Source organism: Alternaria dauci, chromosome 9 (assembly GCF_042100115.1).
Source record: "Alternaria dauci strain A2016 chromosome 9, whole genome shotgun sequence".
NCBI classification, from domain to species: domain Eukaryota; kingdom Fungi; phylum Ascomycota; class Dothideomycetes; order Pleosporales; family Pleosporaceae; genus Alternaria; species Alternaria dauci.
In genome coordinates this window covers 2,437,284-2,459,884 of record NC_091280.1, presented here as the reverse complement: position 1 = coordinate 2,459,884, position 22,601 = coordinate 2,437,284, and the positions used below count along the sequence as shown (strand labels likewise).

At 50.5% G+C, this 22,601-nt stretch overlaps 4 protein-coding genes across 4 annotated transcripts; 1 reads left to right on the top strand and 3 right to left on the bottom strand.

Annotated features, from left to right (window-relative positions):
- Positions 1 to 240: 240 nt before the first annotated feature.
- On the bottom strand, positions 241 to 11,280 carry ACET3X_009485 (uncharacterized protein; the record flags this gene model as incomplete). Its single annotated transcript, XM_069455685.1, has 2 exons — positions 241 to 9,420; positions 9,574 to 11,280. 2 exons carry the CDS (start codon positions 11,278 to 11,280, stop codon positions 241 to 243), a joined length of 10,887 nt encoding a protein of 3,628 aa, XP_069303562.1.
- Positions 11,281 to 11,874: 594 nt separating this feature from the next.
- ACET3X_009484 (uncharacterized protein) lies at positions 11,875 to 12,866 on the bottom strand. Its single transcript, XM_069455684.1, has one exon. The coding sequence runs from the start codon at positions 12,776 to 12,778 to the stop codon at positions 11,966 to 11,968; it is 813 nt and encodes a 270-aa protein (XP_069303561.1). The 5' UTR covers positions 12,779 to 12,866; the 3' UTR covers positions 11,875 to 11,965.
- A 424-nt stretch (positions 12,867 to 13,290) lies between these two features.
- On the top strand, positions 13,291 to 14,634 carry ACET3X_009483 (uncharacterized protein). Its single transcript, XM_069455683.1, has 3 exons — positions 13,291 to 13,412; positions 13,470 to 13,654; positions 13,716 to 14,634. Exons 1-3 carry the CDS (start codon positions 13,325 to 13,327, stop codon positions 14,175 to 14,177), a joined length of 735 nt encoding a protein of 244 aa, XP_069303560.1. The 5' UTR covers positions 13,291 to 13,324; the 3' UTR covers positions 14,178 to 14,634.
- Positions 14,635 to 18,591: 3,957 nt separating this feature from the next.
- ACET3X_009482 (uncharacterized protein) lies at positions 18,592 to 20,136 on the bottom strand. The gene has a single exon (XM_069455682.1). It carries the CDS (start codon positions 20,001 to 20,003, stop codon positions 18,612 to 18,614), a length of 1,392 nt encoding a protein of 463 aa, XP_069303559.1. The 5' UTR covers positions 20,004 to 20,136; the 3' UTR covers positions 18,592 to 18,611.
- Positions 20,137 to 22,601: the final 2,465 nt, after the last annotated feature.

The window sequence follows — 22,601 nt, the reverse complement described above, 5'->3', positions numbered from 1 at the left end:
ATAATTATAAAGTAGAAGTAGCCTCTTAATACTATTTTATAGTCTTCTATACTATATTATACTAGAGTAGGTTGTAATAGGCTATAATAGGGGGAGTTTTAGTGGGGTCTTAGCATAGGTGACCCACGAAGCATGCTGACCTACAAAGTATGCACCTACGTTATAAGCTGCTATATAGCGACATTTTAGCTTAGAGGAAAAGGAAAAGCTTCTTCGGCTCTAACAGCCTCTGCCCCGCAATCACTCTCTCTCCCTCTGCCTATCGACACTCGCAGCCATTGCTCTCAAACTTGCAGCTTCTGCTAAGGTTCGCAAATGGAGTTTAACCCCAAGCTTTCGATGAATTGCGTGTATCAACTGAACGAGGAGCAAAGAATTTCCGCCCACAGAAAAGAAAGAGGAGTCTGGGCTAATATGCACCATTTGCGCGGCTGTTCCAATGACATCGATCCATATGGCGCGAAGACTTGCCTCTGTTCCCGAAGCTTCAGCCTTGGTTTCGGCTTGCGGAGAGATTGTGGGCAGTGGTAGCCCCTCGAGAACAGCGGTGTTGAGTTTTCCATTGTGAGTGATTGGCAAACGCTCCAACGGAACGATGGCCGATGGGATCATATACTGTGGGAGTGCGAGTCTTTGGAGAAGGGCTACAAGCTGATGTTGTTCGAGGTGTCTCCTAGCTTTGAAGACGACATAGCAAACGAGGAACTGTGGATCGCCGCAAACAACTGTTGCTGCATCAGCCAAGTCATCCGGCGCTGCTCCTATGATGGTGCCGGTGACCTCTCTGAGATCAATGCGCAAGCCTCGGAGCTTGATCATTGTGTTGTCAGAAACACAGCGGCCCAGGAATTCGATCGATCCGTCTTCATGCAGGATGCCCCGATCTCCAGACTTGTACATGGTATCGAACCCTTGTTCCAGATATTCTGCGCTCGCGAATGGGTTCTTCACACGTTTGCCGTCATCCAGTCCAGCGTCAAGATAACCGTTGAAGACGCCACCGCCAGCAATACAGATTTCCCCGGGCATGCCCAAAGGTAGAAGGTCTCCGTGGCCTTCACTGATTATGTAAACAGACGTGTTTGGGAGGACGTAGCCAATGGACCCGGGTCGATAGTCGTCGGCGTCACTGGAATATCCTTTGCGGACCTGAATATCCTGACTGGTCACCACAAAAGCTTCAGCTGGCCCATAAGCATTGGTCACCATTAGGCGGGGAAGTTTTAGCTCTCGTATGGCCTCAACGAGCCGCTCAGGCAAGGCTTCTCCAGCCACATGGCAGAAGCGCCAAGAGTGGCATCGCCGCAAGACGTCTGGGGCATAGCTCAACAACAAGCTGTACTCGGAAGGAGTGCAGAAAGTGTATTCGATGTTCTCGTTGAGAATGAGTTCAGAAAGCACATCAGGGTCCCCTCTCGTTTCAGCAGGAGTAACGACTAGTGTTCCACCATTGGTGAAGGCGTTGAAGATTTGCCCAAAGGCTAGGTCAAAACCGATGGATGTCTGCTGCAATACTGTGACCTGCCCGAGACCGTATGCCTTGCTCGTGTGAGCAGCGTAGTTCATCATGCCTCTTTGGTGCAGCTTGATACCCTTGGGAACTCCGGTAGAGCCACTTGTGAACAGTATGTAACTGACTGATCCAGGGTCAGAAACAGCGCGCTTGGGGTATTGCTCATGCTGGGGTTGTGACTGGGCGATCTCGCTTATGTTTAGCGATCTATGGTTGTCGTGATGCTGAATCACACTGCCTGCAGTAGCGGTGTGAAACACTAGGAGATCCGGCTGAACCGCATTCATGATATCGTTTCTCCTAGAAGCTGGCACGCTGACGTCCAGTGGAATTAAAATAGCCCCGATGTGCAAGACAGCCAACATTGTTCCATAAAGATCAATGCTCGGCTCGCATAGAACTGCAACCCGGGATCCAATCGTGATGTTTGCTTCGAGTAGAACGCTGGCGTAGGTCCCGACCAACTGCTTCAATTGACTATATGTGACGGCCCGGTCGCCATCTTTAACGGCAATAGAATCGGGAAAGCTGCCAACAACCTGCTCGAACCTTTCAGGCAACGACTGGGGCCACGAGTGACTGACATCAGCACCATGAGCGACTGTTTTAGCTTTGTGCAGCTGAGATTCGCTGAAGATTGCGACGTCCTTGATCCGGACGGAGGGGTTTGAGACCAGAGATTCGATGGCATTGAATAAGATGTTGGCAATGAACTCTGCAGCTGCAGGGTTGTAAAAGTCATCGCTGCACCTGATCTCAAAAATATGGCCGTCAGAGGGAGAATCCAGGACGCTGAGGGTCAAGTCCTGTAGAGTTGTGTAGACTGCACTTCCTGACTCCACAGTAGAGTCTCCGACAGAGCTTGCGAAGTTCTCACCGACTCTATAGTCATACGCAACTTGAACAAGAGGAATACCACTCTCACTGCCCTCTACCATGTTCTTCTCCGAGATTACAGCAAATGGTACCTTTTGGTTATCCAGGCTGTTCAAAACAATCTCGAAGGTGTCCTGAAGAACCTTTGGAAAATTCTCACCCCAAGTTCCCTTGAACCGGAGGGGAAGCATGTTGGCCATATGGCCGACTGTGGCTCCGAATTTGCTTGTTGGATCGCGACCATGGGACACAACACCAATGCAGATGTCGTCGATGCCCAGCAGGCGGCAGAGAGCGACTCGCAGGACGGCCAAGTAGAAGGGCATGAGACGGACGCCGTGAGCCTCACTAATTTGCGTCACACGCTGGACCAGCTCGGCACTGAGCTCTCTTTCGATGAGGTGGTACCCGTAAGACCGACGGGTCTGTCTGGTCTTGACCTTTGCCATCGGTAGCAAGGGCATAGCTTCCGGAATGGGGTTCAATAAGCGGTTCCAGTAGTCAATGCTCGCGTTGAGACGACCTGCCTCAAGGTCTCTAATTTGCTGACGAGCATAGTCCATGTACGAGGGACGGTCCGTTGGTAGGGGTTGAGATTGATATGCGAGGTTGATATCAGCGAAAATGAACCCGATTGAGGCAGGATCGAGAACGATATTGTGGTACCCCATGACGAGAGTGTGCAAGTGTGCATCGTGACTGACCAGAGTGGCTCGAAGGGTATCTCCTGTGGCAATGGAGTACTCGTGTTTTGCAATCTGGTCGAATATGGTTTTAACGTCCGCATCTGCCGTCTCCTTGGTCGACTGCAAGCAATACAGTCGAGGGGTCGCATTCTTCTTAACGTGCTGCATAACCTGAGAGCTTCCAGGAGTTGCCAAGAAACATGTTCGCAACACTTCGTGATGATCCATGACTTGGTTGAATGCCTGAGAGAACCTTTCTACGTCTAAGCGGCCCTTGATCTTCAATGTTCCAGTAATGTTGAAAGATGCCGGATTATCAGAGGACGCGCTGAGGTAGACAAAACCAGCCTGAGAATGTGACAGGTTTTCGGATTTTACGAATGACAGTTCCTGTTCCAGTCCTTGGGTGGATATGTCCGGGAAAGCCTCAGAGGAAGCTATCGATGATCCTGTATCTCTCGCATCCTGTACTCCATTAGGGCCATTCTTTCCAGCTGAAGTTTTCTGCTCCGTCGGTGCTGCTTGGGGAACTGACGTCTTGTCTGGGTGCGTAGCTTGCACTGTCGAGATCTCCTCCTTGGCTTTGCTTTCTTTTGTTGGTCTCTTAGCCATATATTGCTCGGCTGTTGTACGAAGAATAGACGAGAGAGAGTCTCGACCGAGGATCTTGAGCATTGAGATATCAGCTCCAAACTTTTCTCGCAACCATTTCCGAATCTCAATGGCGTTGATAGAATCCAATCCAACATGCGAGAGGGGCTCATCTGGATGAATTGAATGAAGCGAGACATGGATCATCGACTCGATTTTCTTGGACAATAGCTCGGTGATCGGTGGGATTGCCTCATCAATGGTGGCAGCCTCTTCCAGGTACTGTTGCCACTGTGGCCCCGAGGCAGCCCCCTCCTGTGCATGCCCCGTTTGGGAGGTGTTAGAGACTCGAACCATGTGAGAGAAAAGGGGCAACTCGGTCCATCGTGGGCGAGGTTGTCCTTGGTCAAGGAACATCTCAAAACCCATGATGACCTCACCGGTTGAGGTGCTTGGGTGGCCTTGAGCAATTCCTTGAAGGAAAACATGGTGAAAGTCCGACTCGGATAGAGCGGTCGTGAGGTCGACGCGGAGCCATTCCTCAATATTTGAACCGGTATCTCGATCTGAACGGGCAACATATCCGACGTCCACAAGCATTCCGAAGTTGAGAATGGAGGCTGCGAGCCCGCGGCGTCTTCTCTTCTCAACCAAGCTCATCATGAAAGCGTTGCCTGCATGGTAGATAGGCTGTCCGGCGTTGCCACATACTGTAGCTAAAGAACCGAAGCTAATGAAGAAATCTAGATTGGTGTTCTTGAATTCATCATCCAGATGGACCGTACCATAGATCTTGGGTTTCATCTGCTTGGCGATACTCTCAGCTGACAGATTCGCGAAGATGCCCGGTTCCAGCACGAGAGCTGCGTTCGCTACACCACCTATTTCAGGCATTGTGCGGCGAAGCATGGCGACCGTCTCTCGAACCTGTGAACGGACGGTAACATCCAGCTTCACCACTCGAATATCGACACCGACATTCTGGAGATCATGAATCCAGTTTTGACCGCCTTTGGGATTTCGACTGGATAGGACGATGTGGCGAACACCACCGCGAACCAGGAATGATACCAGAGATTGACCTAGTTCACTCGCCATACCGACCAGGAAGTATGTTTTAACAGGTGACAACAGTGTGCTTGGCTCGAGACCGCGGAGTATCGCCGTTACTGGGCCGTCTCGCTTCCAATCTGTCACATAAGACAAGCGAACCGGATTAGGGGAAAGATGCTCGGATACCTGATGGATTTTGAGAACCTCAGGGTTTGACCCAAACACCACGCGCTCTTTATACGTCAAGTAAGACCCGATAGCCTCTTCGACGGACTTTTGTGATAAAGTGCTGACGTGGAATCTCTGTACGGAGAGGCCAGCAGGTAGCCACGGAGAAATTGTATCGGTATCCCTCTTAGAAAAACCGCAGACCGCAACTGTGTCGCGGGGGATCTTTCGCTGGAATATGCGTGCACTACTCTGAGGATGAATGTAAACGACATCGGTAACCCCATTTTGTTGTTCTTTGCTGGAAGTCGTGACAAACAGGACTTTGCGACCTGCATCCGCCGCCAACAAGCGTATGGCACCAGATAGCTGATCAGACACGCCGCACACGAGAGTTGTGCCGTGCGACGACATCTGAGCGACCATAACCGATGCAATCATGAATTTTGCCACTTTTGTGAGAACTACTGCATCCATGTCCAGTATATCCAGAGAATTGGAGGAAAAGTCCTTGTGAATACGTGCAATGGATGACTCGGTAGCTGATAACGTCAACACAGCTGCCGAGTCGCTAGCCTGAGTGTTCACTATGCCGTAGCAGAGGAAGCAAGGGGATTCGTCTTCGTCATTGAGAGCTACCGACAGCTCAACTTGGACTGGCAAGTGGTCGTCGGGAAGGTCAAGAGCACGGCTGCAAGCAATAATCGAATCTCCAGAAACGACGTCTCTGGAGATCTCGATTGGCTCTGTAGGCTCAACGAATTTGGGGAAGCGACGACGTTTTGCATTATAGACCTCGTTGGATATGTCATCAGCCAGAACCCGCGGCACCAGCATTTGGGAATTCTTGATGACGATCTCTGGCTCCCCATACCAAAGGAGCCCATCGATAGCGCCAGGAGAGGACGAATATACAAGACGGAGGAACTGAGTCAACACTTTTTGTATGTTCCACGGTTCTTCCCCGTCGAAGTCTAGATAGTGAATCGTTGTATCGGGGATTTCACGTCGCACCCCGCGTCCGATGCCAACCATGATATTAGAATACGGGTCCTCGACAAGCCGGTTCGATGTGACCCACAAGACATTCCGAGAGACTGCCAATACTCGGTTGAGGTTCTCTAGCTCTTTTGGTGAGGGCGGAGACGAGAAGAGTGCCTTGTCGAGGTCGCCAAAGTTAATGACAGAAGCTCCTGGTGGGATTCGAGACGAATCGACCTGACTCCAACGGCTATATGTCTGTATCTCTGTGGCCCATCCGCGAACCATTCTCTCTGATTGTCGGATGAGTTGAGAGACTTTGCTCGTTTCACCACCAATGAGGACAACAGCAGTTGGTGTGATCACATCAATGGACATGAGCGGGTCCCGCAGGACGCTCAAGCGATCATCCATAGCTTGGGAAGCGAAAACGGAGAATCCGTGAATATTGACATGGTCGATGTCGTGGAGGGTACAGTCGATGCCCGAAAATCCATGTCGTTCGAGAATCTTATCCCATTCGCCGGTGGTGATGACTGGGCTTGCTGCTGCTCTGTCACTGACACCAGTCCACCATGACTGCAAGCCTCCCACCATGGCAGTTGGCCTAAGTGACGATCCCGTGAGTTCTATCGTAATCAAGAAACCTGCTGGACGCAGTAACCTTCGCAAGTTCTGCACAGTGCTTGATAGGTCCCGGCTCCCTCGTAGAACATCGGTCACGATGATAACATCATATGATGCTGCCTTCAATCCTTGCGAAGTAACATCAGTCTGGACATCAAAGACCTTGAAATTCAGATTTTCCGAATTGGCTGGGATGATGCTGTTCTTCAGGCGCTCAACAACGTTCTCCGAAGCAGCAGTGCAGGTATACTGTCCGTAAGCGTCACCAACAGCATCAAGAATGGCAGAAGTGGTGTTCCTGACGCCAGCACTGATCTCGAGAATATTGGTTCTCGGGAACTTGTGACTGATTTGAAGTACGAGCTGAGCGACGTAGTCATTGCATGCAGTGGCGCTGCTACTGTCGTTGTAAAAGGAATGAGGCAGGCTTCCGATGGCATATTCGTGAGAGCCCGTTCCGTTCAGCAGGGAGCGATTGTACTCTCCACTGGACGCCAACATGGCCATATCGACGTCGTCCGGATACAGGTCAAGCAAGCTTTGGATGATGTCGGGTGTATCATCCAGCCACTCCTTGATCAACACAGGATGGTCAGTTTCGCGGAGCTGTGCAACAGACGCATCTATAAATCGTTTCAGGTCCTGATGATGAGGTTCCAGAACGCTCGGGTCTCTTGCTTCGATCAATCGCCCGAGTGACTGAAGTTGAAAAAGTGCGACACGTTCGTATTCCTCGGGGCTATACTTGGACGACTTGCCACAGACCGTTGTAGCTGGTGATACAGCAAGGCCATATGCGGTTTCAGGACCCCAAATCGTCTTCGCGAATACATTGCGGTCTTCGGATGCCTGTGGCTCAGAGATTGCCTTGAATCTGATGCCTTCCAGCTGGGCCCCTCCAAAATCATCGTGAGCTCCCGACTCAACTGGGCGCACGTTGATATCGGCTTCTGTGAGCTTGCCTAGCTCGGGGGTTGTCATGTAGGCTTCGATCTCAATACCGGTGGATCCATCGAGAGACTGAAAGTTCAGGTTGGGGTGAATAAGGACTCGTCTAACCCCCACAGGGAGGTAGGAACTCGCCATGGATCTCTCAGCGGTAGAGACAAATGTTGCCAGCCCTGCTTGGAGGGCAACGTCGAGGATGGCTGGATGCAAAGTACAGGAGACGTTGAGGTCTTCTTTTGGCCACGAGGCAACTGCTTTGGCATGGCCCCAGCACCTATTTAAAGAGGAAAGGGCACGGAAAGGACCATCATACCCAAAGCCTATCTCCGACGCCGCATGGTAGAACCGATCGACATTGAACGGAGTAAGCTCCACCTCAGAGATGATGGTAGGTACAATGTCTTCTGGCTTTTGTTCGCCCAGGTGAATCAGCAAACGGCCATGGCAAGTCTTGTCAGCCTCACGACCATCGGCGTAGTTATAGCAAGTAAACTCTGCTTCCAAGACGGAGCCTTCCTCGACCTTCTGGGGTGGGACGCGGCTGCGGATTGTGAACATAACCTCGGTCCCATCTCCCTCGCCAATGACCAAAGCAGTGGGGATCGCCATGTCGTGAATTTCGATGAGTCTGAGTGGGCGGCCTGCGACAAAAGCCTTTGCAGCGTCCACTGCCAGACTGATGTAACCGGTCGCTGGGAATAAAACCTGGCCCTGAAAGACGTGTCCTTTGACCCAGGGCATCTCATTGAGATTGAAGAAGTTGCGCCAAACATGCTCATACTGAGCATCATTCCAGAGGCGACCAAGGAGATCATGAGGAGGTTGTTTGCCAAGCCGGTAGTTCTGGCCCATTCGTGATTCGCGCCAATGGACCTGTGTATGATCCCAGACGTATGAGGGTAAGTTTTTGAGCACCTGTGTTTGTGCTTCAAGTCCAAAGCTATTGCGCCAGCCCTCAAAATTGATCGCGGAGGGGGCGCTGATCCACAGGTCTTCGATCATGCCCGCAAAGGTCTCAATAGCATCATTTCCTCGGCTTAAGCAGCCGATATATTGAGGGGAGTAATTAATTGCTTGCTTGAATGTCTGAGTGACAGGACCCTTGAGTGCAGGATGGGGGCCAATCTCCATTGCGAAGGTGAACTTTGAGGGAGCGACCTGAACAGCAAGGCTAACAGCCTGGGAAAACAAAACTGGTTGCACCATATTGTCCAGCCAGTATTGAGACTCCAGTCCAGAATCAAATGGTCTGTCGAGAAGATTGGTGTTGGCCCTGACGCTGGAGTACCATTGGCACTCTTGGCCGGTAAGAGGCGTTCGGATGCGAATGTTGAGTTTCTTGAGGTGACTCAAGTAAGCATCAGCGCAGGCGAGCATGTGATGTGAATGATATGCAACGTCAACTTGAAGTGACCGAGCCTGTACGTTGATTTCGGCCAGGTGTTCCTTCATCTTTGCGAGTGCGTCTCTGTCCCCAGATAGCGTTACACTGGAAGGAGAGTTGCTGGCTGCTACTGTGATACGACCTTTAAATTGTGGTTCAGAACAGAGCTTAGATGCGGCATCAAACGACATAGCTGCCGCCATCATGCTTCCAGGCTCTCGAGCTGCTCCACGGGCAAGGTGAGCAACGTAGCCTCTGTAATAAGAGATGCCCATTGCGTCTCTCCTGGTCAATAGACCCGCTGCGTATGCTGCGCCAATTTCTCCAGAGGAATGGCCAACAACGGTAGAGAACGTAATCCCACAAGCTCGCAAAAGATCAACGAGACCAATCTGGATTGCCGTGCATAGTGGTTGTGAGAATTGAGCTTCTGAAACTCGTGATTTTGTCGAATTGGCGAGGAGCTCTTCGCTGAGTGACCACGAAGGTGGTTCGGGTATACTCCTAAGAGCTTCTTCGCACTCCCTAATGGAGCTCCTGAATAGTTTGCAGTGCTCTAGTAGTGCGCAACCCATTTGTGCTGTTTGTGCTCCCTATGTAAACTACAGTTAGCGCCTACATCTATCACAGAAGGACAGCCTCGCATTATCAACGATGAGAGGGGTCTTCTTTTTCGTAGTTATCCCCGGAGATGACTGTTCAGAGGGTCTAGGTTGCATAAATTGGAGGGTGAATGAACAATGTACCTGACCGGTAAAGACACCCAAAATCTGAACAGACTTGGAAGTGAGCCCAGCTGGCCTGGTTATCGAAGTACCCATAGTATTGATCTTGTCCTCGAGCTTTTGAACAAGGTCGTTCAGGTCTGAAGCCGTTGGAATGGTGACCCGGTACGGAAATACTGTCCTCTTAGAATGTAAGGTGCTGCTAAGAGCGTCAAGGTCCACGGAAGGATTCTCCCGCAGATAGTTCAACAACAGCTTGAGCCAGCTGACCAATGAGTCCGAACTTCTGGCTGAGAACACGAACGGCCCAATGTATCTCTCTTCTGTCAGAGATTGATGCATGTCGTCACTCGCAGCAACTTCTGAGAAAGATGAAGCAGAAGTCGAAGACATCGTGCCCATTTGAGCTTGAGAAGGGTCGTAATTCTCCAAAATGACGTGTGCGTTTGTTCCGCCGAACCCAAAGCTGTTGACACTGGCTCGGCGAGGTCCGACATTCGTCTCTGGCCAAGGCATGAGGTTGGTAGGTACCTCCAAGTTCCTGTAAAAAGGCTCAACTTTTGGATTGAGATTATTGAAGTGCATGTTGGGCGGGATTGCTTCATTCTGGATAGCGAGTGAGGCTTTGAGAATTCCAGCCAGTCCAGCACAGCCCTCAAGATGGCCAATCACCGTCTTGATAGAGCCGCAGTACAACACTTCGTCATTACTCTGCGTACCATCCAGCGGGAAGAACACGTCTCGAATCGCTTGGGACTCAACGGGGTCTCCAGCCTGGGTACCGGTACCGTGGCACTCGAAATACTGGCATCGATCTTTGAGAGGATCCAAGCCCGCATTCAGGTAGGTTTGCTTGATCAAGGCAGCTTGTGCGATAGGAGATGGCATTGTGATTCCATTGGTCGCTCCATCGGAATTCACCAAGCTTCCTCGAATGACACACTCGATGTGATCACCATCGCGAATCGCTTGGGACAGCGTCTTCAACACCACAGCGGCACAACCCTCTCCGCGAGCGTAACCACTACCATCCTTATCCCACATACGGCAGCGGGAATCCGGAGAGAGCAAATGCATCGATGATTCTCCGATGTAGTAGAACGAGTCCATAAGTAAGTTGCTTCCAGCCACGACGGCCTGGCTGGCTTCCCCATTCTGGAGACCTTGAGCGGCAAGATGAAGGGCGACCAGTGAACTCGAACAAGCTGTATCGAGAGTCAGAGAAGCTCCCCGGAGGTTGAAAGCGTAAGAAATGCGGTTGGATAGGATGGCTCGAGATACACCGGTGGCAGAATGGCTCCCAAGCGTGTCAGGATCTCGGCCCTGAATAATGATGTAATCGTCTGTCATCGTGCCAACGTGAACTGAAGTGTCCGAACCAGATACGTCGTCAAGAGACCACCCTGCCGACTCGAATGCCTCGTAGACAGTCTCTAACAGGAGCCTCTGCTGAGGGTCCATGTCAGCTGCCTCCTTTGGATTGATGCGAAAGAAGGCAGCATCGAAATGGCGAACGTCTTCTTCAAGCAGGTATGACTTGTGTTCAACGTTCATACGACCATGCATGTCGCCATTCTCGTTGTAGAAGTTGGCCGTGTTCAGCCTTTCGGGGGGAAATTCTTTCAAGACGTCCCTCGGGGCCTTCAACAGATCCCAAAGTTTGGACGTAGAACTCGCTGCACCAGGAAACCGGCAAGCTGTACCCACAATAGCTACTGGCTCATACATGTTGTACAGAACTGGGAGTGTAGTGGAAAAGAGCAGAGTGCTTGGTATTGGTGACCGGCACTATATAAAATATGAATGATGGTCAGTAGTCGAAATCGGCGGCTCAGTTGCATGTGGTCACTGCGATGTGATAGCTTTTCTATTGTCACACTCTTACACATCTGTCTTGATCAAAATTATCGGTCATGTTACGGAGAAATACAAGCCGTTGCATAATCTACATAGAGTTAGCAATTGTGCTCGGTCACCGATGTCCGATGCCGTGGTCAGCCCACATAATCGCGCCTTATGCAGACGCATAGTTAAGGCTCAGTCAGTGACAAACGCCTTCCTTTGTGGGATGTACAGCTTACAGCAAGCATCCTGATCTGGCTATACCCATGACACAAAGTAAGCGAAGGCTCAATCCACATCTTCCTATTCAATAATTGTTGAAGCAGTGAGATAAGCCTAGAGATCTTATCGTTAATTAGGGTCAGCAATATGCAAAACACAGTAATACGTAGCGGTGTCATCGCAGTGGTAGTTCATGATTGAGCCAGAGCGTCACGGAGAAATACAAGGCGTTGCATGTTCCATGTGGAGTCAGCAATTGTGCAATTCATGATCCAAATGTAGTGCGAATAACGTATCCATTGTGGTGATCATCCACAGTTTCCAGAATGCTTCATCTCTCGTGATCGAACTAATTGCCCCTGTAATGAGAAAGACGATACAAGAGGTCCAATCTATCGAGGCACCTTTTGACTGCTTTTGAAAGTCCCTCAACGTGTTGAAATGAGAACATCTCGAAATGTGTTCCTGGCACGCCCTCAACGTCTGTGAATAGACTCGTGTCATATGCGTTCCACCCCAGGGTGGGGTCGCTCCGGTGAATATCTGCAGGATGCACGCCATCGATGCCTGTCGCCGGCATGGCGTCAAGGGCTCTCAGCAACGAGAACCGTGGCCGGACCTCAGTTCCGGCCCAGACGGGCGGCGTCCACTTCTGGATTACCCGCAACGCCTCTTTCATGGCCTGCAGGGTGAGAAGCTCATTCTTGGACTTTTCTCCGGCTGCCATGTCGTCCAAGGCGCCCAATCGAACCATGGACGGTGGATTGACTGGATAAATACTGTCCATCATCAAGGCGCCGATGATCCTGACGCCGCGATCCCCAGTCAGGATCTTGGCGACCTCGAGAGCCAAAAGGCCACCCAGGCTCCACCCTCCAATCAGGATGTTCGCCCTCCCACCGGAATCGCGTTCTGCAGGGAAGTCAGGGTTGACAGCGGCTAGTCTGATGATACCCGCATAGAGCCGCGCCATGCCACAGATGCCACCTTCGAATCCCTCGCCAGTGTGAAAATAAGGGTTGAAGATGCCATAGACAGGCCGATCCAGGGGATCCAAGCAGTGATAGGCGAAGGTGGTACCGCCGCCATCGTGGATGAGGAAGACGGGGGTGGTGTAATGGTCTCCGGCGTGGGCCTGGATGACTTCGGGGTTTTGGTCCATAGTATGTGGGTTGTTCAAAAACTGATGTGTCAAGCAACAGTAGGGCCTAGAAATATAGCACTCAGATGTAGTCTCAACATGACGAATACGGTAAATAGGCTAACACGGTGGACCCCGGCGCCGTAAGCGCGTCCTTAAGGCTGACAGGGTCATCAGGCAACCTATCAGTCTAGGGTTGTGCAAGAGGTGTGTGTGGTGGAATCTTACGGCAGAGCGGCACCAGGGACCGGGCTGGGCCGGGCTGGGCCGGGCTGACTCCGTGCCACCGGCCGACAGTGGCACGGTTAATCTTACGATGCAGGATTTCTGGCTCCTGCAGTCATCTGAACACGAAGCCAAGCCTGCAATACCAAATGAAAGAAGCAACGCCGCTGACCTGCAGCCTGCTAGTCCTGATTGGGTTGCTGCTGACTAACAAAACAACACGTGACCGTGCTTTTGAACAGGTCATCACCCCTTCCTTCGTCCTACCACTGACAAATTCTTCATGCTTACCTTTCGCGCCCCTCCAGCAATCCGAATCTGAACACCATTCTTTCTGTCAAGATGGCCGGATACAACGCCTCACCCGTATCCTCCGATGAGCTCGAGCATGCGCTACATCCATTTTACCCCGTAGGGGCCATCATCAAAGGTTGATCAATCAATTAGTTGACCATCAATCAAGGAACATGCTAACACGAGTCTGCAGACTACGCTGCGAATACACTGAGCTCACCCGTCATCTTGGTGTACTTCTCCGCGCTGGTCGTTGCCTTCCTGCTGCCTGCGGCATATGCCTTGACGCGCGCACGCAGCGGCCAGGGGCTACCGCGCCAGGAGTTTGCTGTAGCCATGTGGTTCGCTCTTTGTGGCTACATCCACCTCGCTGTCGAGGTAAGTCCAAGCTGAGATGTCCTTCAACCTTTCTCGCGTCTAACACCGGGTACCTCTGCAGGGCTACTTCGTGTTCAACCACGCAACTCTGGCCGCAGACCGTGGTCTTTTCGGCCAGATGTGGAAGGAGTACGCGCTATCGGACTCGCGCTACCTGACCTCGGACACCTTCACCGTCTGCATGGAGACGGTTACGACCGTTCTCTGGGGGCCCTTGTCACTATTGGCGGCTTACTTCATCGCTATTGACCACCCTGCTCGCCACCCACTGCAATCTATCATCAGTTTCGGGCAGATATATGGAGACATTCTGTATCTATCGACCGTGTTCTTTGATGAAGCCTATCGGGAGACGGCGTACTCACGACCGGAGCCGTTCTATTACTACGGCTACTTCATCTTCTTGAACGCTATCTGGCTCGTCATTCCAGGCCTGCTGCTGCTTCAGAGTACTGTAGCGACGATTAACGCCTTTGCGTTTGCGAAAGCGAAGGGGGGAGTGAAGGGCAAGAAGACAAACTAGGTGGGGTGATAAGTAGCGTTGCATTATTGGAAGCGGAGGAGCAGTGGCTGCAGGCGTGTAGCGTTGGGTCGGCGCAGTTGCGAGTGCATGCGATGGTTGTCCGCTTCCTCAGCGCATCCTTCGCATTCTCCTTATCGTTGTCATCGCGTTTATAGTCTAGCGCGCACCAACGTTGCGAAAGGTATACGCCACTGCTCGGTTACTGAGAAAGCCTTGGTCGAAGGCTGTTGGTGGTGGTGGTGGTGGTGGTGCATATCCTCGAGATGTCAGGCTTCACCTTCGCAAGATCTAAAATCTTAGCTAACATGGATGGCAAGCGAGCGGCGCAGGCAAGCGAGCGGCGCACCCCACCAACTTTACTCACCTTACTAATCTTAATCTATAATGGCTTAACGCAGCGCTACTCAACTACTATTAAATAAAGTAGATATTCAGCTTACTATCTCATCTATTAATGCGTACTAGATTTAAGGTACCTATACTGCTGTAGTAGTCTATAACGTAGCTAAAATAACGCTCCGCCGCCGACGCGCTAGTATACCTACCTGACGCGATTACTAGCCTAACTTAAGGAAGCTTACCTAGAGAGAAGAGGAGGTAATTATTAGCTATATACTTTAGCTAGATTAGCGCGGGTTTACGCCTACCTACGTAGCTGTACGTAATATAGCTAATAAGCTACTAGCTGTACACGGCGCTAGCTAGGTTAGGTAGAAGTAGCTAGCTAACTTTATTAAGCGTATAGATAGTCTTTAGACGTGTTTTAACTAAGCGTATAATAGGTAGAGAGCTCTATATAAGGATGTAACATTAATAAAGAGGTAGTTTAAGCTTATAGAAGAGATAAAGGCTAAGCTTAGTATCTATAATAAGGATACTTATAACTTTAATAAGACTAGCTTTATAATAGGTAAGATTATAACGTAGCTAGTTATTATAGGATTAGAGAGAAGAGACAGGTAGAAGAGTATTTAGCTAGGTAATCGCGAGTAGGTAACGCTAATCGCTACTATTAGCGCTACTAGCTAGTTAGTCCTACTATTCCTTATCTTCGCTAGCTAGTACTACCTATTAGCCTAGTATAAGGAAGCTAAGATCCTACGCGACTAGGCGATCGTAGTTAGTAATAATAGCTAGATAAATAATAAGCTTAGAGTTAAGTAGCTAAAGCACTTTAACGCTTATACGTAGGCTTATAGTATAGGCGCGTGTTACCTACTTATTATTAATAGCTATAAGAGCTACTAATCTCTAGCGTTCTAGGAGCTCTATAAGGAGAATAATATCTATACACTCTATATACCTCTACACTTATCCTACCTATTATAGCTACTTAATATTAGCTACTTCTTACTATTAAAGCGCGTGTATAGCTATAAGGTAGAGAGCCTTATATATAACTATATTAACTATATTACTAAGCTAGAGTTTCTGCTAGCGTTTAAGGCAGCGTTTAATTAAGTATTTACGCTAGCTAATATTTACTTAGCCTTCTATAGCGTAGGCCTTATTCCTCTATAACTAGAGGCTATTCTATTAAAGCTAGATATATAGCTACGTATACCTACTCCTCTAGTAGCTCTACTAGAGGCTCCCTAGGTAGCTTAAACGCTAAGTAACGCGCGTAAGCTTAAGGCTTAGTTAAGCCTTATATATAAGCGCGTACGCTAGTATAAGAGTTTATTACTAGCTTTAATTATTAAGGTTATTAACTAGCTTAAGAAAGGGGCTAAGGTAATAATACTCTTAACTAAGCTAATACGCGATTAGATTACTAGCCTTAAGAAGGCTAACAGCGTAGCCTTAGCGCGTAGGCGGCGCTCTAAAAGGCGTATATAGAAGCATAGAGTACTTATAAAGGGCGCTAGAGAGGATATACTAGCTTAAAATAAGGCTAACTAGTAGATTACTTATAAAAAGCGTTAAGGAGGAGCGTAATTAGGCCTTAGCTAGCGCGCTTAAAGGCGCTACACTAGGTATAAGGAGACTAGGCATAACTTACGCACATATAACGCAGATACTATTAATATAGAGTAGTCTACTATATTAATATCTAGCAATAATATTATCGCGTTATTAAGATATATCGCTTTAAAGTTGCAAAAGTTGGTGGGGTGCGCCGCTCGCTTGCCTGCGCCGCTCGCTTGCTATCCATGTTATCCATATTAGGCTTAGTTACCTCAGCGGCCCCACTTCGTGTCGACGCCATCATGAACGGTTCCCGCACGCCCACGCCATTCCCGTACTTCGTAAGCTTACGAACATAACTTCAACATGCGAGCCCTCACAAATACGTCCCCGGTCATTTGCGCTCATATACCCCTGCATCCGAAAATTCTCGGTGCGTGACTGATCTGTCAAAGATTTGATTGTCGAAAGCCCTCGTCCATACTATCGCGCGTTGATGGAGGTCACTATGCGTCGCGTACAAAGGTGTTCGTCTGGGCTGATATAATTGAGCAGATACACGGATGCTTTTGAAACCAGTACCTGCTGCCCGAAGTCACCTCGCCTCCCCCTTCGCGATGCTCTCCCTTGTTGCCCTCCTCTCTGCCCTCGTCCTGCCCCTGCTCGCAACATCATCCAACCCGAACATGGCCCTCATATACCAGTTCCCCAACGGCACATGGATTGAAAACATCGCCGTCCGCCACAACAACGCACTTTTCTGACCCTACTCACGACGCCGGATCTCTATAACCTGAACCCCACCTCCTCCAAGCCCTCCCCAACCCTCCTCTACACATTCCCCGTCCGTGACCTAGGGATCCGTGTAAGAATTAGAAGGCGTGAGTGAAAGCGAAATCAAGGAAGAATATGTCCACGAGCCTGGAAGGCTGCTCAAAAGTAGAGGTTTCAAGTCCGCTAGAAGCGTTTACGACCAGATGCTGATTCCTATCATACAGCTGGTTTATCACTCTTTCACATGAATAGAAAATCAATGACCCAGACCTCCTCCCCCATTACAATCTCTCGTGCTAAATTCGCACGAAATTGCCTACTAGTGATTGTTACAGGCGAAATTTGATAGACCGCTACACTGTTCAAAAGATGCTGATGGGATGTCGCAACTTCAAGGTCCCTGCAGATATTTTGCAGAGACTCTGAGCCGCTGGGTACGATCTTGATGTATTGCATCTTGTATGAAACAGCAAAACACAACACAAACTGCACACCTGAACCAGACTCAAACAGAACTGCTCCTACTTGTTTGTCGTCGCCAACCTCGCTTGGAATCCTCTTGTAGCGGTTCATCGTCATCGTTTCCAGATTCCATTGCCAAGGTGGAAAGGCCTCCACTGGCTTGAATGAATGTGGTCGTTCGCGTATCCATACAGACTGATGGAGCCTCAAGTCTGAAAACCCCATGAAGGTTCGAAAGTTGTGAAGCGGTCCGAGGAGCTCTTTCTTAGTGCCGATGCGTTTTCATCCGTGATCGTAGACTGTGACATCACCAGGAGCGATCAGCTCTTGCAAAGTCCAGCCACGGGTAAACCAGCGACTCTCTTTGAGATGGGGATGAAGGTATCCAGCTTCGCCAGATTTGGAAGCATCGAGAGATACGTCAGATAGATACGCATAACACTTAGTGGCATTTCGGTACCGGCCGAAAATAGAGTTGATAGCTTCTGAAAGCTCTGCACTGCTCACTTTATCAATACAGCATGTGTCTGCCCAAAAGAACTGCAGGCCCATCGGCCACAGCCTGTCTGCTACACAACAAAAGCTTCTGGTAGCCTAGCTTTCCTCTGGTCGTGCTATCGACCGGGCTTTTCATCTCTTCGAACGTGACTTCCTGACCCTGACGTAGTAGCCACGTGTGGGAGAGGATCGCATATCTGGGCAGGTCGTCGTCTCCGCGTTCCACGAGGTCGAACTCGCCGTCGGAGTGAATTTCCAGGAGACGCATCGGAATCGCCGTAGGTGGGCGGCGACGCTGATCGATGTGCGTGGCAGGTGTGTGCGGTAGCAGCGAGGCCAGGCGCACCTAACACGGCTGCTTAGTCGCGAGGGTGCATCCGAAAACCTCACTTTGTTCGGAGTCAATAAGTTGAGAAGTGGGCGAAACGCTGCACAGCACTTTAAAGTGCTGCCTATAGGTAGCAGACTGCGACAAGCTGAGGTCAATGTTCTTTGCCGTGACTCTGATTCGGTGAGGGTGTTTGATCCGACCAAGCGGCGAAACTGGGGGGTTGCCCAAACGCGGGTTGACCTTGGCACCTCCCACTTCGAACGGCGATCAGCCAGCGGCCGTAGGCAGCTGTTCTTAACTGCACCACTCATCTGTACATGTCTGCTCTTCCGCCTGCATAATATGCTGCGTGCGTACGGTCTTCGTCTTCTGATGTCCCCTCGAATCATGGAGGTCTCCCTGACTGCGAACTAAAAGTTTTTAGATTCTTTCTTTTTATTAGCTCTCTATCTATACGTAGTCTAAGCCGTAGCACCTGTAATCCGAACGCTATACTGTAGCCCCTCGTTCATCTCGTCGCTGATCTTGAAAGCGTCGTACATAATGATCTCGGGTGTCTTAGCTACAACAAGGGACACCTCGTCGCCGTCAGCGACCTGAACGCTGCCCTTTCCAGACACGAGATCAGTATACTTGACCCCACTTGTGCTCGACACGACAAGCATCGCAATGTATCCCTCATCTTGCGAGGTAATGGCTACGTCGACAGATGATCCAGTGGGTGTAAGAGGGATGATGTTGGCGCCGATGTATCGCGGAGCACGGCCAGGTTTGACCGTGTACTCGCCATTGCTTCCATCGAGGTTCTCATAGGTGAGATCGTTGCGCTGCGCAACAAAGGCTTCGTGAGCCTTAGCGTGGCCAATATCGACGAATGCCATGCGTGCCCAGTATCGACCGACAGCCTGTTGGACCGTGATGTTACCCGTAGCTTCTGTGAGCAGGCGCTCAAGAGTGTGAAGAGGAGTCTCGTTGGATTCGAGCTTGTACTTCCTGATCATCCTGAGCAGGGTGTCGTTGCCGAGGCCGGCATAGTTGTCGGGGTTGTTGTTCAGGTACGCGATAAACGGCCAGGATTGATAGTAATTGGCGGATCCATCCGCAGTACCATCGACAAGAACCTGGTAAGAGTCACCGATCACCTTGCGTAGGTCGATTACTGAGTCACTCTCGGTGCCAGAGAGCCCATGAGCGGCGCGTGCAGCATTGCAGACTGGCGTAGATATATATGTATCCGCGATGTAATTCGCAATCGGCTCCCACCATGCACCCGTGTTGCCTTGGTTGATCCAGTTCTTCTCACTCAGATGCATAGAATGGCCGAACTCATGCACCACAACATCTGACACATCGAGATACTCATCGACAACGTCAAGGTATGCGAGTCCGGCCTCCATGTCCGTGCCCTGGACACCAGCGGCACCGGGCAAGTCAGAAGCCTGCTTGCTGTACACGTTCAATTTGTACCAGGGCCCGACCTCCTCGCCAATGCCACCGGTGTTGAACGACAGGCCCGGAGTGCGCCATCCAAGAGTCTCAACAAAGCAGGAGTGCGCTGCTTCGAGGTGTTGGAGGGTCCTATTAGCTTTGCTTGATGTAGATGCACCAAGAACGCGGAAGTGGGCTGATTCGACGAAGTCAGAGCCGCTGCCGCCGATACTTGGGTTGGTGGTATATTCGGCGGGTGCTGCAACGTCGGCGCGGACAGTCAGCGCATCAGCGACAGAGGATAAGACGGGCAGTGAGAAGCTCCTGGTTGAAACGGAGGAGCGCCGAGGGCATACATAAGGTGCAGCGGATGCCAGGAGGGCGCACTGCACCAGAAGAAGAGAGATGACCTGTGTTTTAGTCATCCTAGAAGTGTAACGAATGTGAGGGAAGGGTAGTGAACGTGGTGAATAGTTGGCATGTTGTGGGGGAAGTAGAAGTACTTATGGTCTGACGTTTTCTCTGAGAACCTTCACGATATCCAGACGATGCGACCGGCCCTTCATTACAATGCGGTGCAATGCCGTAATCTTGGTAGCGTACCAGAAATGGCCACCCAGCTCCTCCGCGTGAACAGCGACTACGAATCTCTATAGAGGAGCGCCTGCTGAAGTCTCTTTGAGAACCTCTGACTCCGCAGCGGCGTGGGATCTGTCTCCATAAGGGTGGCGGCTGCGTGTTGGCCGCGACGTGCACAACGTCGCTTAGTGCATCGACAAAGCCAAGCAGCAGCTCTGCATCAACAGGCTGCGCGAGCCATGTGATACGAGCCCATGCCTGCAGTGTGGCGAGCATCAAGTCTTCCAGCGCAACCCGGGTGCCACGAGAGTGCAAAGTCGCTTCGGTTGCGCGGTGGAGCGGCAGGTAGAACAGCGGAGGTGAACATGGTATGGCATTTGAGTCGCCAGTTTGCTTGCTCGCCACTGACTGCGACGCATTCGACCTGATTTAACGGCACATCGATGTGAATGCTGGAGCCCGCAACCGCGGCGTCTGATGCTGCTTACTCATCAATTGGCCGTGTGCCCGAAGCCGCATTCTTTCCAGGTATCACGCTTAGTAAGTCCCAACTCCCCACGAAAAGACAAAGGTGTCGAGGACGCTAGAACTTCTCTAATATAGTGACATCCTCCTGGTACACCAAAGAAGAAGATCCAATGTGAATGGCCATTAGGCACACCGGCAACACAATGTCCAATATCCTCTCCGGCTTCCTCGCCACCGCCATCCTGAAAAACATGGACAACATCCTTTCACTGCGTGCATCCCAATGGTTCTTCATAATGGAAGGGGCTGTCTCTATCCTCCTTGCATGCGTCACCTACTTCCTACTTCCCTCATGGCTGCACAACACAAAGTGGCTGTCGCACGAAGAGTCTGAGAATGGCACAGTATCGCATCCAAGTATCTAACGGCGGCCACTACAGCAAGAACATGTAGACGACAAGCCACTCACAACCATCGATGAAGCTACTACACCATCGAAACCAAGATACCATCGTGGTGGAGACAGCGAAACGAGAATAGGAACCCCGCAGCTGGAATTACGAAGCTCGTGGCTGAACCTGCGAACCCCGCAGCTGAGATTGTGGGCCCCCCGCAGCTATAATTCCGAAACTCTGAGCTGAGATGTACGCTAACACTAGCATTCTTTCAAGCGCAAGGAGTGCAGCCCGCTCGCGGTGCATGTGAGATATAATGACCTCTCAGAACTACAGTTGAAGCGGGGATGAACAGAACTTTGCTAAGAGGCAAATCTGTCAATCCTTTGGGACTACTCTTCTGGTTACACTGGCTTCACCATCTTCGTGCATATACCCTGGTACACCCTGAGCGCTCAAATACGACGTCTTCTGTTTTTCTTCTTTATCCATACCACTTGCGCTGATCCAACGTTACCTGCGTTCGCTAGCATCTTGCATTAGCCGCTATGAGCGACTGCTCGGCTGTGCGGAGCCGGGAGAACTCACCAATTCCCCTACATGTGCAGTTTCCCACCGACAAAGACATCGTACTCGAAGTGGATAGGCGAGGACCCGAGTTTGAGGAGTACATGAAGACGAAGGGATTTTCAATCGATCGGTACCCACACAAGATACTGACGAGGTGGGCGGACAGTACGTGTAATTTTGTCAAGCTGCATAGAAGTGAAGTTGACTGATTTCTTTTGCAGACAAATACTTTGACCGATCGGTTGAGGAGCACATTCAAGATTTCAGAAATCCAGGATCGAAGGCCGAGGAAAGAGATAGGGTAGATAGGGCAAAGTGGCGACAGAAAAGCTTGGAGAGGGCCTTCAATTCCAAGTCTAATACGTGGGAAGTCGACACTATCCGACTACCTGCGGATCAAGAGCAAGCTAAAACGAACTACAAGCCAGTTGACTTCGAATTTTTGCAGCGACTGCTACCGGATCGTAGCGTACAAGCCCCGGTAATAGCAGTGCATGAGCCAGTCAAGGATGTTTATGACTCTTTGCCTTTGCCCGGGCCACGCTGGATAAGACTTCTCGTACTCAAGCCACTAGGACGGAGGTTCTCGTGCCACATGAGGGTTGTTCAGCTAGAAGATGCAGTGGGCAAATATGAGGCTCTATCATATTGTTGGGAAGGCTCAAAGAAGCGGAAGTCGAGTCAGAAAGCAAGTCAGAACGCAGACGATCGAGAAAGCATCATTTGCAATGACCTGCCAATGCCTCTGAAAGCAAATCTGTATTCGGCACTTCGGGAGCTCCGATTCCAAAGTTTCTCTCGAATACTCTGGATTGATGCTGTGTGTATCAACCAAAAGGATGACTGCGAACGTGCCAGTCAGGTGCAGATAATGGGCGACATCTATCGCAATGCGTCAAGGGTGATCATATGGCTGGGCAACATAGAGCCATACGAATCGACCAAAGCTTTCGATGCGGTATGCAATCTTGTCAACAATTGGGACAGAACAGGCACAGCCTCATACCACAC

Excerpts from the sequence above, each read along its gene's own strand:
- ACET3X_009483 (XM_069455683.1), top strand. The coding sequence starts at position 13,325 with ATGGCCGGATACAACGCCTCACCCGTATCCTCCGATGAGCTCGAGCAT. Across the intron at positions 13,413-13,469 it reads CGTAGGGGCCATCATCAAAG|ACTACGCTGCGAATACACTG; the intron begins GTTGATCAATCA and ends ACGAGTCTGCAG. Across the intron at positions 13,655-13,715 it reads ACATCCACCTCGCTGTCGAG|GGCTACTTCGTGTTCAACCA; the intron begins GTAAGTCCAAGC and ends GTACCTCTGCAG.
- ACET3X_009484 (XM_069455684.1), bottom strand. The coding sequence starts at position 12,778 with ATGGACCAAAACCCCGAAGTCATCCAGGCCCACGCCGGAGACCATTAC.
- ACET3X_009482 (XM_069455682.1), bottom strand. The coding sequence starts at position 20,003 with ATGACTAAAACACAGGTCATCTCTCTTCTTCTGGTGCAGTGCGCCCTC.